General features: G+C 36.1%; 1 protein-coding gene and 1 long non-coding RNA gene across 2 annotated transcripts in view; one reads left to right on the top strand and one right to left on the bottom strand.

The window, feature by feature from the left end:
* NOC3L (NOC3 like DNA replication regulator) overlaps window positions 1-11,203 on the bottom strand; it is a 38,561-nt gene extending 27,358 nt beyond the window's left edge. The window contains exons 1-7 of the mRNA XM_007478780.2: window positions 11,047-11,203; window positions 9,606-9,813; window positions 6,673-6,793; window positions 5,958-6,115; window positions 5,829-5,879; window positions 2,624-2,754; window positions 948-1,109 (exon numbers count right to left, since the gene is read on the bottom strand). Of these exons, the coding sequence (XP_007478842.1) occupies window positions 948-1,109; window positions 2,624-2,754; window positions 5,829-5,879; window positions 5,958-6,115; window positions 6,673-6,793; window positions 9,606-9,813; window positions 11,047-11,055 (840 nt within the window). The 5' untranslated portion in view covers window positions 11,056-11,203. The remainder of the gene's footprint in view (window positions 1-947; window positions 1,110-2,623; window positions 2,755-5,828; window positions 5,880-5,957; window positions 6,116-6,672; window positions 6,794-9,605; window positions 9,814-11,046) is intronic.
* A 12-nt stretch (window positions 11,204-11,215) lies between these two features.
* Window positions 11,216-15,799, top strand: part of LOC130455026 (uncharacterized) — a 36,195-nt gene continuing 31,611 nt past the window's right edge. The window contains exons 1-2 of the long non-coding RNA XR_008912804.1: window positions 11,216-11,348; window positions 14,777-14,966. This is a non-coding gene — a long non-coding RNA (uncharacterized LOC130455026). The remainder of the gene's footprint in view (window positions 11,349-14,776; window positions 14,967-15,799) is intronic.

Below are 15,799 nucleotides of genomic sequence, written 5' to 3'. Positions count from 1 at the left end.
CAACTTACCTCACAGAATTACTATAAAGCACACTGTAAACCCTAAAGTACTTTATAAATATAAGATATCAATAGCAACACATGCTAGAGAAAGTATCAAACCAAGAAACTAGATTTCTATTTCTCTCCAAAAGGAAAAAGTAGGGGTTGATATTTAGAATTTCACTTTATGAATCATTCTGCTATAATACATCTACACTGTATGTGAAAGTACTAAACAGCCAGCTTGTTGTCATTATCATTTCCTTAAGCAATTCCAGAAAGACATTATGCTGAATCACTTATAATTAATATCATTCTGTAATCCAGCCATTTCTCCATCTTGTCAAACCCCATTTTTTTAGTTTAGCTCACAATGCAATCTTTAAAGTAATGATTGAGGAGTGTGATCACTCTTAGTCCCCCAGGGCTCTTGCTCCATCTTGGGGGACAGGAGGATGATAGAAACAAATTTCCTGTGCTCCTCTTCTTGGTTAAAGTTAGGAGTGATCTGGTATCCAAAGGGAAATCAAATTAGGCTGCGTCTCCCTTCCTTCCAATTTATCCTGTAGTGATTTTGCTTTTCTAGCCAAGATTGCTAAAGGAAGCTAGGCCCCCTAAAGCAATTAACACTCCTCAGTTGCCAGAAAGGGATCTGATCACCCATACCTGAAGGCCAACTTACCTTTTCTAGATAAGCCAATTATAACATTCTCAACGGCCTAGAACTCCTCCTTTTCTGAATCCCAATAAGGGGGGTGGGGGGGAGGCCTTTCCTGTTCCTTTTGAGTCACTGGCTTTTTTAACTGAGTTGGCCAATGGGATCCACTTTAGTAAATTATCATGTCACTGAATAAACTATTATGTTGCCCTTGTAGAAAACTGAGTCTCAGCCATTGTTGCAATTTTATTTGCCACAGGATTCTTTATAAGCCATATGTGTCTAGTTTGGACAACTTGTAACAATACCTTGGATGCCTTTTCTGTTTCTGTTAGAGGTCGAATTTTGTAGGAAGGAGTAATATCTTTAAATAACTCCATCAAAGAAATCATCACCAATTTCCGTATAATGACAGCTACATTAGGATCCTGTTCCATAAGCATGGCACGCAATTCTTTCAACTTCTTAATCTGTTAAAGAAATAACATGTGGAATTAAAAAACAGATTACAACAAAGAAGAGCAAGCACTAAGCTGAAAAAGTCCAAAATCAAGCACTAAAATGGAAATACAACACAATGCTAAACCAATTTCAAATATCCCTTCCATATCTTGAATTTCCCCATTTCAGTTTAGCTATATCATGGGTCAGCATAAGAAATTAAACAAGAATTTTGGGAAGGGTTTGTGGAAGCTACAAATGACACACAAAGGTCAGTGACCACACAGAAAAAGTTGTAAAAATGCATAGTCTGTGATTAAATACCTAACACAATATGTATGTATGTGTGTATATATATATATATATATTTTGGGGGGGGGGCAGATCAAATAAAGTACTGTAAAAAGGCATAAAAGAAAATTTCAGATGTCTTCTCTGGTACAAAAGAAGGGCTAAAAAAGTTATAATCAAATTTTTCCAGATCATGGCAGGGTGGCATTCCCCTAATCTCCACAATGTGGAAGGGATGCCTACACATATTTTTTTTTTAAACCCTCACCATCCGTCTTAAGAGTCAATACTGTGTATTGGCTCCAAGGCAGAAAAGTGGTAAGGGCTAGGCAATGGGGGTTAAGTGATTTGCCCAGGGTCATACAGCTGGGAAGTGTCTGAGGCCAGATTTGAACCTAGGACCTCCCGTCTCTAGGCCTGGCTCTGAATCCACTGAGCCACCCAGCTGCCCTCATCCAACACATATTTTTAAAAGAATTACACTGACAATGGAAATCTGAAACCCTAAAATGTCAAATACAGGAAAACATCAAATAGATGTCTTCCTGAAAGTTTCTTCATATATTACCTTTTTGTAAATTGAATCATATTTTAAGTGTAAAGGATTCTACAGCTTACTATTGAAATGAACACTGGAATGACTATTTCTGAAAAAGAAAACAAACCTGCATTATAAAAAACACAAGGCTTGATAGAATAAACTGGAAGACTACAATGGTGGTGCCATACTTTTTACCTGTGCCAATTATGGGTAATTCCCATAATGGTAAAACAGCAGTGATAGTTACAAAACCTACTTCACAGACTTAGTATGAAGAAAAGTGCTTTTAAGGCAAAAAGAATTACAGTATATTATATTTTTATTAATTTAGTTGCTTTGGAAGTTTGGAGGGATTATATGTTGGATTATCTTAAATATCTTACCTATCCTGTATTGTTCAACTTTGCTTCACCCAGCACAATATTATAAAATCATGTGTCCATTAACTATCTAATATACCCAAAGAACCAAACCAAAAAATCAGCTTTCAAATAATCACTAATCCTTTACTATATGCTGAAAGACACCCAGATTGGCAGAGTTTAAAGTCAAACCCCATTCAGAGTTCTTTCTCCTGAACAACACTGTCTTTCCTATTGAGGTCAAGTTAATATGTTTTTGTATTTCATCGATAGGACAACACAGACTGAAAACATTCAGAGTTTGCAGCAGTTCTTTAGAAACAGTCTCAAAGTATTTAATGCTATTTACATTAGACTCTGGATCAGATAAGATGGCTGATGCCAAGGCTGCAATATGTATTTTTTTCTCCTGTAGTTTCCTCCGCCTCTCAATTAAACATTCTTCTGTGGTCAGCTTTGGCATGGGATCCTCAGTAACCACTGAAACAAAATAATACTCATTAGAGAGGAAACAGTCGATCTGGCAAAAAAGAATTACAGAATAATATTAAAGAAATGCAGTGTCAATACTTACAGGTACACATGGTACCATCATGGAAGCTAAGACATTACTGCCTAATAAAACTCCCTCTCAAGAAAATGAAGAGGTAAACATGATTTGTAATTATGCTATATATTCATATGTGAAAGTCTGCTTCCAAAAAACTTTTAGGGCATTTGAAAACAAATGAATTTTTTCTCTTAAGAATTTTAATCACTCTACCTGTAACAGATGAAATGGAAAAACAAAATGGATCTGCAAAAAAAGCAAGCAACTTGGAACTTTGGGAAGCTGTCAATCAACTAAGATGGGCTACAGTTCCAATGGAATCTGGAGGAAAGCAGTTAAGAAAGGTCCAGCTGCTTGAACTCTGACTTCTTACTTTCTCACTGTTGGGAAGAAGCTGAAAACCAGACTTGTTCTTGGTCAATGATCATTTATCTGACTGAGTACTGAGAGGAATTTTGGAGCTTAGCTCAGAAGAACTTAAGTCAATCTCTCCCCTTAGAGAAAATAACTTTATTTCCTGAATTGAACCTACTATGAAATCATCAATCAAGAGGAAATTATAGGCAGTTAGGGAAACCTATTTCCCTCTCTTCCCCCTCCTCCTCTTTACCTCCTCTATCTGAAAAAATAAACCCTTTTAGTTAAAAGATCTAAAATTGTGGGATTAGTTAGTGAGGAAACTCTTCAAGCTTACCATTTCTGAGAGAAACAGTTGGAAAGAGAACAGAAAGTGGTGGGGGGAGAGAGGGGAAGAACCGCAAGATCCAGCCTTTCCTCTAGCTTATTTCCTGGTGTTACTGCACCATCACCTGTCCTAATACCAGAAATCTCCTAATAGGTGTATCTATTACATACCAGCACACTAATCATTTTAAGGTTTAGTCCTTTAAACAAAAGTATATTTCAACTAGTTCCAAAATAAACACTCATGAACTCCTAAATGGTTTGAGACCAATTTTTACAAACTAAAATAAGTCTGAGTTCAATTAACCAGCATTTATTGGGCAACTACTACTACCAATGGTGTGCTGGAACTGGCTCACACTAACCATACAAACTACTATTAAATTTGCAATCAGCAACTATACTGGAAATATTACTTGTTGTTTAAAAGAATTGGTGTCAACCATATCAGAATATATTTTCAAATCATTATAATGCCTACTTTAAGTGAAAAAGGCTTCAATAAAGAGTATTTAAAAGTAAATTTAATTGTATATTTTTCTGATGGGGCTAATTTTATATTGGGATTTTAGAATAGCTAAGAATTTTTGTTAGGAAAGTTTCCTAAAATCATCATTTGATAGCTTAAATCATTGTTTGCAATTATCTCTTGATAATTCAATACCTGAAATTAAACAACTGAAGAATTGGAAACTAAATGGGTAGTGCCCATCTACTGAAGAATGAATGGCTGAACAAATTATGGTATATGAAAAGAATGGAATATTATTGTGCTATAAGAAATGATGAAGGGGATCGTTGCAGAGAGATCTTGAAGATTTGTATGAACTAATACAAATGAAGTGAACAGAATCAGGACAATATTGTAAAAATGATCAATTTGGTAAGACTTAAAAGCTTACCCTTTAAAAAATCATGGTGGCCATATGAACTTGGGTAGTGGCCAAATAGAGAAGGTGCTGGAGAGGTAGAAATGACAAGATCTGTCAAATGACAGGACATATGGGACAATAGATAATGATGCTGAGACTGCAAACTTGAATGAAAAAATGTTGAAGCCCTCAATAGAAATGAGAATTTTTTAAAGGGTGGATTGGAAAGAAAGGATAACAAGTTCTGTTTTGGACATATTAAGATAGATATGCCTATAAGATATATAGCTCGAACTGTTTAAGAGGCACAAGATGATATGAGACTGAAGCTTAGGAGATAAAAGCTAGAAATACAGATCTGGGAGTCACCTGCATAGACATGACTGGAAGTGATGAGGTCAGCAAATAAAAAAGCCAAACACGGAGGTTTAGGAGACACTCACAGTTAGGGAGTATGACATTAATCATGATCCAAGAGTTGACACAAAGCTTAAGAGTTAATCATTATTCAATTTCTGAAATGAGTACATGAAAAAAAATCATTTATTTTCAAGGAACTCAAATTCTTAAAATCTGTAGTACTCACAATCAGGTAAGTCAAAAAAGAAAACACAAACCATACAATTCCTTAAATTAATTAATGAGGTCGTCTCTGCTCCAGGTTAAAAAATAAACAAAAATGACTTTCAAAAAGGAAGCAACAACAGCCAGATGCAGACCCAATGAAAACCATATCTCAAGCTTTGAAATGACTAACCCTCCTGAAATAGCTTTTTATGTTCCAGATTGTATCAAGTTTAAAAATTCATTATGGGGGGCAGCTAGGTGACTCAGTGATTGAGAGCCTGGTCTCAAAATGGGAAGTCCTGAATTTAAATCTGGGCTCAGACGCTTCTTAGCTATGTGACCTTGGGGAAGTCACTTAACTCACCACTCTTTTGCTTGTAACCAATATTTGTATTAATTCTGAAGCAGAAGATGAAGAATTTTTTTAAAAACTCACCATATTTCAGAAAAAGCTGACAAGATCTGCATGAACTGATACAGAGAGAAATAAGCAAAACCAGGAGAATATTGTACACAGTACAGCAGTATTATATGATAATCAACTGTGAAAACTTGGCTCCTCTCAGCAATGCGATGATCTGAGACAATCCTGAAAGACTTGTGATAGAGAATGCTATCCATCTCCAGAGAAAGAACTGTTGGGAGTCAGATGGATGTGGATCAAAGCATACTATGTTTCACAATCAGTTAACTTATGGTTTTATTTTGAGGTTTTGGTTTTGTATGAGTGTGCTCTTACAACAGAGGCCAATATGGGGGGGGGGGGGGGGGTTTGCATGATAATAAAAATAATTAAAAAATAAAAAAGGCATTGGGATACTTCCTGCTGGAATCTGAAATTTATTTTTAAATCAACAAAATATAAAAAGTCATTCAATTACCTTCCTCAACATCCATTTCTTCTTTCTCTTCCTCTTCATTAGTATCAACAACTGCATGTTAAAAAAAATTGTTAATAACGCAATATTACAAATAGCAAATTAAATATAATTGTTCAATAATTAGCTTACCTGGCTTCTCCCTGGTCTGTGGAATAATACCACACTTATCTTTGATAGGAAGCAAGTGAATTACTTCTTTTTCTGGCTCAGTCTGCAGCCGTCTTGGTACTTTTTCATATTTGTCTATTATGCTCTCCTGCTTCCGTTTCTTGACATGAACAGGCTCACTGCATGTTTCAGCAAAAATTACATTAAAAGAAATTTCAAAATATTTTTTTTAAGTATGGGAAAATAAAACATTGACATTAATTACATAAATATCTTCTAAGTACAAAGTCTACCCTTGACTTTTCCTGTTTTAAACCAATTTTAGATTCTAGTCAATCACTGATTTAACATTCAGACCTAAATTAATATGCTCTGTACCACCCTAAATTTTGGGGGGTATTTATTTCTAGCTCTTTTCTATGCCTCTACTTGTTGTGTTTCTGCCTGTTCTATCTTACCATTTCCATCACCTGCCATAAGAATAGCATTCTATCCCATTCATTCTATTCAATCATCCATTCAGATTTACTTCAATGTACACTAAACAATTTTGTTTTTTACTGTTCATCAGTTTTTAGCAGTTAAATTTAGATTGTATTATTTTCACAATTAATATATGTGTGTGTGTGTGTGTGTGTGTGTATTGCTAAATATCTTGTCAGTTTAGGTTCGTAAATAGCCACAAAAAATCTTTCCTTAATTAAAATGCTCTGTATATTAAAAAAAAAATACTTACCTAGAAGAAAGATCTCTAGTCAAGAATGATGGCATTTGACCTAAATCTTTCAGTAACTGCAAGTCATCTTCATCCATCATATCCAAAGGAAGGTCTTCTTCTTCCTCTTCTGCTCTTTGAGCTGTATCAAAGATATCAGAAATAGAAATGAGTTATTGTGGAAATAAAGCTCTTTGCTATTGTGACTAGAATGCAAATTTTGTGACTAAACCCAGAGTCTGTTGTATGAAAAGGAAAATCTTTAGACATTAGGTCAAAATTTAAATTTTCCTACTTTCCTCATTTGATTCTATCTCATCAAGAATCTTAAATTTGGATGACACCACTATTTGTAAAATTCTACACAGTATGACAGCAGGAAAAAATGAGCATTGGAGTATAAAAAATTGACAAGGGAAGAAAAACTTTTTAAAAATCTGGCAAGAAATCCAATGAAGATGGGAGTTTTAGCCTCTAAACATTAGCCTGGGAGTTCCTTCCCTTAGCCCAGTGCCCAGCACAGAGCAGATGCTTAATGACCACTGATGGTCAAGGACATTTAAGGGTCAAACGAGGAAGTTAGATAAAAAATAAAAGAGACCACCAAAACCACTAAAACAACTTGTTCTCTCCGTAAATAACAATGAACCCAGCATAGTTGTATCAATATCCCAAGTCCTGATTCATGATATAGGGACAAGACCTTTTGGAACCAACCCTCTTCAACATCAAAAAAGGACAGTGGAGTCAGAGACAGTGACTCTACCTCTGCACCCCCAATATGATGTTCAAGAAAACAGATAACTCAATTAAAGAAAAGAAATGGGAAGAAAAGGATTCCAAATATACAGAAAGCAATGCTGTATGTAGCCATTCTAAAGATTCTGGGAGACTAATTCTCAGAGGATTTGAAAGAAAAAAATGCTTAAAAAAATCATAGACCTTCTTTCCACCAAAAACAGTGATTGAAAAGTATCCATACCCATTGATGACTTTTCCACATCTACAACTACCTTATGAGTATAAGATACACATGTGTTCAAGACATCCTTGAAAGTATGAGGAACAGATAGGTTTCACAAGTAATATTCCACAGCAAACATCTTCAAATATACACAATTGACTGAAAGGTGCAAGGAATACAATGTCCCACTGTATGATTCTATAAAGCAAAATGCCACCTTAAAGGCTCTCTTGGAAAAAAATGTAACTTCATAAATGTTAAAATCATGTGAGAATGCTTTTAAGACACAAGGACAACTTTGACAACTATATGATTGCTAAAATCAAGGAGGCACAAACAGACACATGCTCAGAGATCTTTGATATTGTCTTGGAATAAGTACAAAATACAGTTCAAATAAGACTCAAGGGCAAGATCTTCAGATGTTAATATTTTCAATTACTTTGGGATGACTGCTAAAGCCTTTAGAAAGCTGCAAATCCTCCTAAATGATATGCAAAATAAACTCAGCCAAACTATAATCCAGACTCTCATATGCAGCTAGATGAACTGTTTGTAGAGTTGGTTTATCAATACAAAAGCTAATCCCAGAAATAAACAGGAGGAAAAACATAGGTAGAACTGCCTTCAGCAAACTTCTGGGTGCTTTTAATGTCCCTAAGTTGCTAAACTTGTGCTGGTGAAGCCATGGTACAGGTACCCTGGCATGCCAGCTCCATTACCCCTTTCCACCCCGCCTGAGGACATTTTTTTGCATGCCCCACCCCACCGTACAACAGGCCAAAGCAAGCACTTCCTCTCTCTGCTCTCTGGGATAATGCAGGGGCTCACAGGTGGCTTGAAGGTGCTGTTTGGGCACACCATCTCTAAAAGGTTTGCCAGAACTATAATCTAATCCATTGCTTTGTCAGTATTCTTCCAATAAAAATGTATGTCTGGTGATCATGAAACACCATAATCTTCAGAGAATTAAAGTTGTAGGTCACCCAAAGGGCAATAAAGAGGCAAATTGTGATCATGAGCTAACTGCAACATATTACCAACGAAAAATTGCACAATGGTGATACAAAAACATATGTGGGAAAGAAAGAAAAAATGATCAAAAAAGGAAGTGGGCCTGTCATACAAAAGTAAAAGATAACTGTGTGCTCCACTAGCATCCACACAATGTGAAGAAACTTAAAAGAAGCCCCATCAGACTGAGCAGAGTCCTGTAGTGGATTTACAGTAAGACATGAACAAGAATAGCATAAAATGAATGAGAAAATGGGGATGAGTTACAATCTACATCTATGAAGGAAATATAAGATTGATGATATACAGTATCATTAAATTACTGAAGAACATAATATACACAGAAACAGCTTCTGAAGTATAAATTAGTTTTATAGTTTTTCATTTATAAATGAAATATATTACATATAATAATAAATATAATTATAATTAACCTTTCCTTATGTCTCCTAGTGACTCAGTGAAAGTCTGAAAAGTTACACACTTTTTGTGTTTAACTACAATATGTAAGAAATAAAAACTTACATAAGGATTGTGCATTTTTGTCTATAAACACTTAGAATACCTAGGAGGGGGGTCAAGTGGTAGAATACAAAAAATTATGGAGATATCATTCTGATCATTCTTAAAAAAGAAAGTTTTTAACTCCAGATTTCTACCTGTATCTACTCTGTTCAGTACCCAACTCTACCTCCCTTGCTTCAAAATTTTTTCCAATCCATGGAAAAGAGCATTAATCACATACTTATCATCAGCCTGAAAAAATGACATGCACAACAAAACAAATTTAAGTGAATAAATTCAGTAGCTTGAGAACACCATGAAGAAAAATTCTGTTATAGACATAACATGTATGCATGCATATATATACACATACATATACTGTACTACTTACAGTAAGAATTGTTCATACCACCAACCCATTCAGAACATTTTAGAATAAATTAGCACACAATTTTAATATTATCACACTTACCTTTATGTATTTGCTTTCTATCCTCCAATGAAACAGGTTTCTTAGATACAACATCTTTAACAGCTTGTCTAAGTTTCCTCTGTTCTTTTCGATATTTCTTGGCAGTACTCTGCTGTTTATATTGTTTATTTTTCAACTTGTTGTCAAGTTTGACTTTACTAGTTTTCAGAAGTTTCCGAAAGCTCGGGGCCCGTTTTTTGCTTTTTCTCTAGAAAATAACAGGACAATTACTACATGCTAAAATTAACTTAGAGGAAATTTCATTTTTTAAGGATGGAGTTTTGTGAGGGTATTTTTTACATAAGTGATGGTTTTCATTAGGGTTGTTCTATTTTAAATATCTGCAGCTTTCACATAAAAGAGGTTGAAGAAAGCAGTATAATGAGTGGACAGAATTCTATACTGGGGAGGTGGGTGAAGGGGGAGTCATTTTTAGAAACTTACTAGTTGTGTGACCCTAAGCAAATCACATCACTTCAGTGAGCCTATGTTTCTTCATTTCTAAAATCGATACAATAACAGCTCCCTTACAGAGTTGTTGTAAGGATCAAATGAGGGAATAGATATGAAGAATTTTTGCAAACCTTACAGCATTATGTAAAATACAATTCAACAAAAAGTATACAGTACAACTAAATGGCACCCAATACATTCAGAGACCACTAAATATCTATGGCCTTACTTTCCCTTCTTTTACCTTTTTCCTTTGCCCTGATTCACAGGGCAAAATACTATTTAACTCTCCCATCTTTTAATATTTAGGAACGAATTACTCATCACTTCTCTAACAATTAGCACTTAAATTCACTTTCCAATTTACACATTATCTCAGACCTGGACTGCTGCAATAAAGAATTAGCTGTCCCCCTCTTAAGTCTCTCCATACACCCAATCCTCCACTCGGCTGAAAAACTCAATTTTCTTTAAAGTTCAAGTCCGACTATGTCACCTCGCCCATTCTCCCTATACCCAGAAGTAGCTAAGGGGCCCAGTGAATAGAGTGCTGGGCCCGTAGTCAGGAAGACTTGAGTTTTATTCCTGCCTGAGATAATTGCTAGGTAATCGTGGGCAAATCACTCAACTTCTGCTTGCCTCAGTTCCCTCACCTGTGAAATGACAGCATCTCTTTATCCCGAGGTTGTGTACATTCAGATAATATTTGCAACTCTTACCTTAATACCTGGCTTCCCTTGAGTCCCCTTAGCACTGTCTGGCACTTAGTAGGCTCTTAATAAACTGACTAACTCACAAGCCTGGAGGGACACGTCTGGAAAGCAGGAGAGGCTACGTTCATTACACATATCTTACAAACGCCCATATCCTGCGACAGACCCAGTCCTAGGGCTCTTAACCCGGCACCCCGAGCTTCTCCAGTAGGTGCAGTCGGACAGACCCCGGCACGGCTGCCTCCCCCTCAGTCAGCTCCGGCTCTCACACTTACCGCCTTCATCCTCGGGCGTCTCCCGTCGCTACCTCTTCCGTCGGTCCAGCGGAGAAGAAAGTACCCAGGACTAGAAAGATACACGTGCGATTACAAACTACACTAGACATCCGGAAGTCCAGGCAGCGCGATCTCAGGTCACAGCACGCCACTTCCTTCCCAAGATCTCGCCACAACCGGAAATAGCTAACGAGACCAGCACCCATTTCCGCAGCCTCAGGTTGGGAAGGGATGGTGGTGAGAGCTGAGAAGTAGCGGGCGCCCCCTTCAGACTGCAGCCAGGATAGCATTCGCGGAAGGAGGTGCGGTAAGGGGAGAGCCGCTCTTGGGCTCGAGGGAATCCTTTGGCCGGATATCCCGGAAAAACCTCGATTTCCTTTGCTATTTTTCTTAAATGGGGTGTAGATATTAAAGAAAGACTTCCCAAGTATTAGAGCTATCCCAAAGTAGAGTGTACTGCTTTGGAAACCAGTAGGTTCCCTTTAACGTAAGGTCTATTTGGAAAGTGTCAATTCTACCTCCTTTTTGTAATTAATCAGAATGAAGTTGAGGAAAAAATTAAAGCCATCCTCTCAAGGTGACAAATCCAGTACATAAAAACAATGGAGTCAGCAAGGGTGGCAGATTTAAGTGGAACAGTATTGAGCCCAGCTTGGGATATAGTTTAAGGGACAACTGGTTGAAGATCACAAAATCTCAGTTCTCAGAGGGAGGCTATCTTGTGTCAGTGTGGAGATCTAGAAATCCTCAGTTTATTTAGTTGGGAGGTAGAAACCCCAGGTTTTGACCTTGTCACAGGAGAGTTGTCCCTCTTCAGGTAGGAGGTAGACCCCATTCGAAGTCAAGTAACTCTTTTGTCTCCAGAAGCCTTTCCCAATATATCACACCCTCCTTTCGAGGGTTAAACTCGGGACCTTCGGCTTGTGAGACTGATGTGTTACCTACTGCGCCAAAGCTGAAATGGATGTCTATTGTCTGGTGAAGTGGGACCTTCCCTCAGGGGGAAAACTCTCCTGTGATGAGGTCAAAACCTGGGGTTTCTACCTCCCAACGGAATAAACTGGGGATTTCTAGATTTCCACGTTGACACTTATCTCTAACTTACACTTTTTTTTAAGCATTTTCACAATATCTCTGACAATTTATTTACCCCAGTCTTCACATAGAGACTTCTAGTTATGGGAAATCCACTACTTCCCAAAGCAACCCATTTATCTTAGGGATATCTCTCTTTATTAGGAAATCTTTCCTGATAAACACTCCCAACCCAAATAAAAAACCTCTCATATCAACTCCAAGGATAGTAGTGTAGAGAGAGCACTGGGTCTGGAATGAGGAAGACTTGAGTTCAAATCCTCCTTCAGATACTAACTGGCCAAGCTGCCTAATCACTTATCTGCCAAAATAGGGTTTGTATTTGTATAGCACCTGACAGAGAACAAGTGATTAATAAATACCATTCCTATCCTTTCTCTTCCTTCCCCTACTTTGATCCAAAGATTCTACCACTAATCATATGTCTCAACAGGATCAATGACAAAAGAAACGCCCATATACACCAAAATATCTATAGCAACACTTTTGAGGGGTAGCAAAAAATTTGGAAGCAAAGCAAATGCCCATTAGCCAGAGAAAAGCCAACAAAGTTGTGATAGATTAATGTTAAAGAACACTACTATGACATAAGAACTGATAAAGAACTGAAAATATTGGAAGGACAACTAAACTGATTCATAGGAAAGTAGCAGAATCAGGAAAACAACAGATAATACAACTAGTGTAAATGGAAAGAAATTAAACTAAACTAAACTGAATGGTTTGAAATCTTGGCTCTAAAGAAGATATATAAGACTTTACAGAGCGTGGAAGGTTCACGGGCTAGGAACAATGTTTATAAAGTCATACTTTTTAAATGTATCAGATACTTTTTCTAAACTTTTTTTCCACCCACCACACACCCCCTTTTTTTAATAAGGGAGGTCTCCTTGGGAGAAGGGAAAGAAGGAATTCAGTGGGAAATGTAAGTGATGTAAAAAGATAAAGGAAATTTAGTTTTAAAAAAGAAAATTTAGAACTTTACAAGAAGTTACTAACTTCTTAACATTTTACCTGGAGATATATTAGATTTGTTCTTAACCTGAAATACACTAAAAAACAAAAAAATTACTAACTTTATTTTAATATAATTGGTCTCCTTTGTCAGAATAATTCTTAAACATATAAAACCCTATATATTATTTTATTTTTAAAATATTTTTCCATAGTTACATGATTCTTGTTCTATCCCTCCCAGGGTTGACAAACAATTCCACTGGCATATATGTGTGTGTGTATACATATATATAATCACTCAACACCTATTTCTATATTATTCACTTTTGTAAAAAAGTTTGTAAAAACAAACCCCCCAAATGATATACCCATATAAACAAGTGATAAATCACCTGGATTTCTATTCCCACAGTTCTTTCTCTAGATGTGGATAGCATTCTTTCTCATAAGTCACTCAGAATTGTCCTGGATCATTGTATTGCTATTAGTAGTATTATTGTCTATCATATTTGGTTGTCCTATAGTGTTACAGTTTCTGTTGTATAATAATGTTCTCCTGATTCTACTTATTTCACTCTGCATCAGTTCATGTAGGTCTTTCAGTTCTTATAGAAATCTATCAGTTCATCATTCCTTATGGCACAATAATATTCTATCACCATCATATACCACAATTTGTTCAGCCATTCCCCAAATGAGAGACATCTCAGTTTCCAACTTTTTGCCACCACAAAAAGCACAACTATAAATATTTTTGTACAAGGAGATCCTTTACATTTTTTTTTATCTCTTTGGAATACAAATCTAGTTAGTGGTATTGCTGGATCAAAGAGCATGTATTCTTTTAAAACCCTTTGAGCATAATTCTAAATTGCCCTCCAGAATGGTTGGATCAATTTACAATTCCACCAGGGATGCATTAGTGTCCCAACTTTGCCACCTCCCCTCCAACATTTATTATTTTCCTTTACTCTCATATTGGCCATTCTGCTAGGTATAAGATGGTACCTCAGAGTTGTTTTGATCTGCATTTCTCTAATCAGGAGGAATTTAGAATACTTTTTCATATGATTATTGATAGTTTTGATTTCTTCCTCTGAAGACTGCCTATTTATATGCCTTGATCATTTGTCAGTTGTGGAGTGATTTGATTTCTTATAAATTTGACATAGTTCTTTGCTTTGAGAAAATATTTGAGAATTTATGCCTTTGTCAGAGAAATTTGTCATAAAATTTTTCCCCACTTTGTTGCTTTCTTTCTAATTTTGGTTGCATTAATTTTGTTTGTACAAAAACTTTTAAATTTAATATAATCAAAATTATTCAGTTTTTATCTTGTAACCCTATATATTTTAAATGGAATTATAGAGGAGCCCAATTATTTTTTTTAAGTTTCTAGGTTTATATATTTTTGTTTTTTTTATTTATTTAATTGATTAATTTAGAGTATTTTTCCAGGATTACAAAAACATGTTCTTTTCCTCCCCTCCCCTTAACCTACCCTCCCATAGCTGACACACAATTCCACTGGCTTTTACATTTGTCATTGGTCAAGAACTATTTCCACATTATTGATATTTGTACTAGGGTGATCATTTAGGGTTTATAACCCCAAACATACCCTCATTGACCTATGTGATCAAGCAGTTGTTTATCTTTTGTGTTTCTACTCCCACAGATCTTCCTCTGAATGTGGATAATGTTCTTTCTCATAAGACCCTCAGAATTGTCCTGGATCATTGCATTGCTGCTAGTAGAGAAGTCCATTACATTCGATTGTACCACATTGTATTGGTCTCTGTGTACAATGTTCAAGGAGCGCAATTATGTTAAAATACAGTCAGCAAAATGTCATCATTGCTAGTCTGGTAGGTATGAGGAAAAACCTCCAAATTGCTTTAATTTGCACTTTTCTAATTAATAGTCATGTAAAACATTTTTAATATGGTTGATATCTGGGATTTTTTTCTTTGAAAACTATTTGTATCCATTGATCATTCATCTTTTGTTAAAAAGTTAGTAACTTTTCTTGTAAGGTTCTAAATTTTCTTTTTTTTAACACTAGTTGACTGTTAGTAGACTTCTGAATTGGTTTAACAGATTTGGAAACCAACTTGGAATCATGCACCCAAAGTGACTAAAATGTACATAACCTTTGGCATGCTATACTACTAGTACTACTATAAGGTCTATAACCCACCCCCTGCTTCCCACCCCCTGCCCCCCCAAAAAAAACTAAAGAGAAAAAGTCTATATGTTGAAGAAAAATTATAATAGATTTTTTCATAATATCTGAAAATTGGAAACTAAGAGGTTATCCTTCTTTTGATAGATAGCAAAAAAATGGGGTATATAGTGGGCAGCTGGGTGCCTCAGTGGATTGAGAATCAGGCCTAGAGACAGGAGGTCCTAGGTTCAAATCTGGCCTCAGACACTTCCCAGCTGTATGACCCTGGGCAAGTCACTTAACCCCCATTGCCTAGCCCTTACCACTCTTCTGCCTTGGAGGCAATACATAGTATTGTATTGACTCCAAGACTGAAGGTAAGGGTTTAAAAAAAAGAGGGGGAGCATATAAATGTAACTGAATATTATTATGCTATAGGAAATGATGAAATGGATAGTTTCAGAGGAAACTAGGAAGACCTCTATAATATATATATAATGTAATAATATGACAATGATAAAAAAATATAGGAAA

This window comes from Monodelphis domestica, chromosome 1, assembly GCF_027887165.1.
Source record: "Monodelphis domestica isolate mMonDom1 chromosome 1, mMonDom1.pri, whole genome shotgun sequence".
Classification (NCBI taxonomy): Eukaryota; Metazoa; Chordata; class Mammalia; order Didelphimorphia; family Didelphidae; genus Monodelphis; species Monodelphis domestica.
This window is presented reverse-complemented; position numbering and strand designations above follow the sequence as displayed.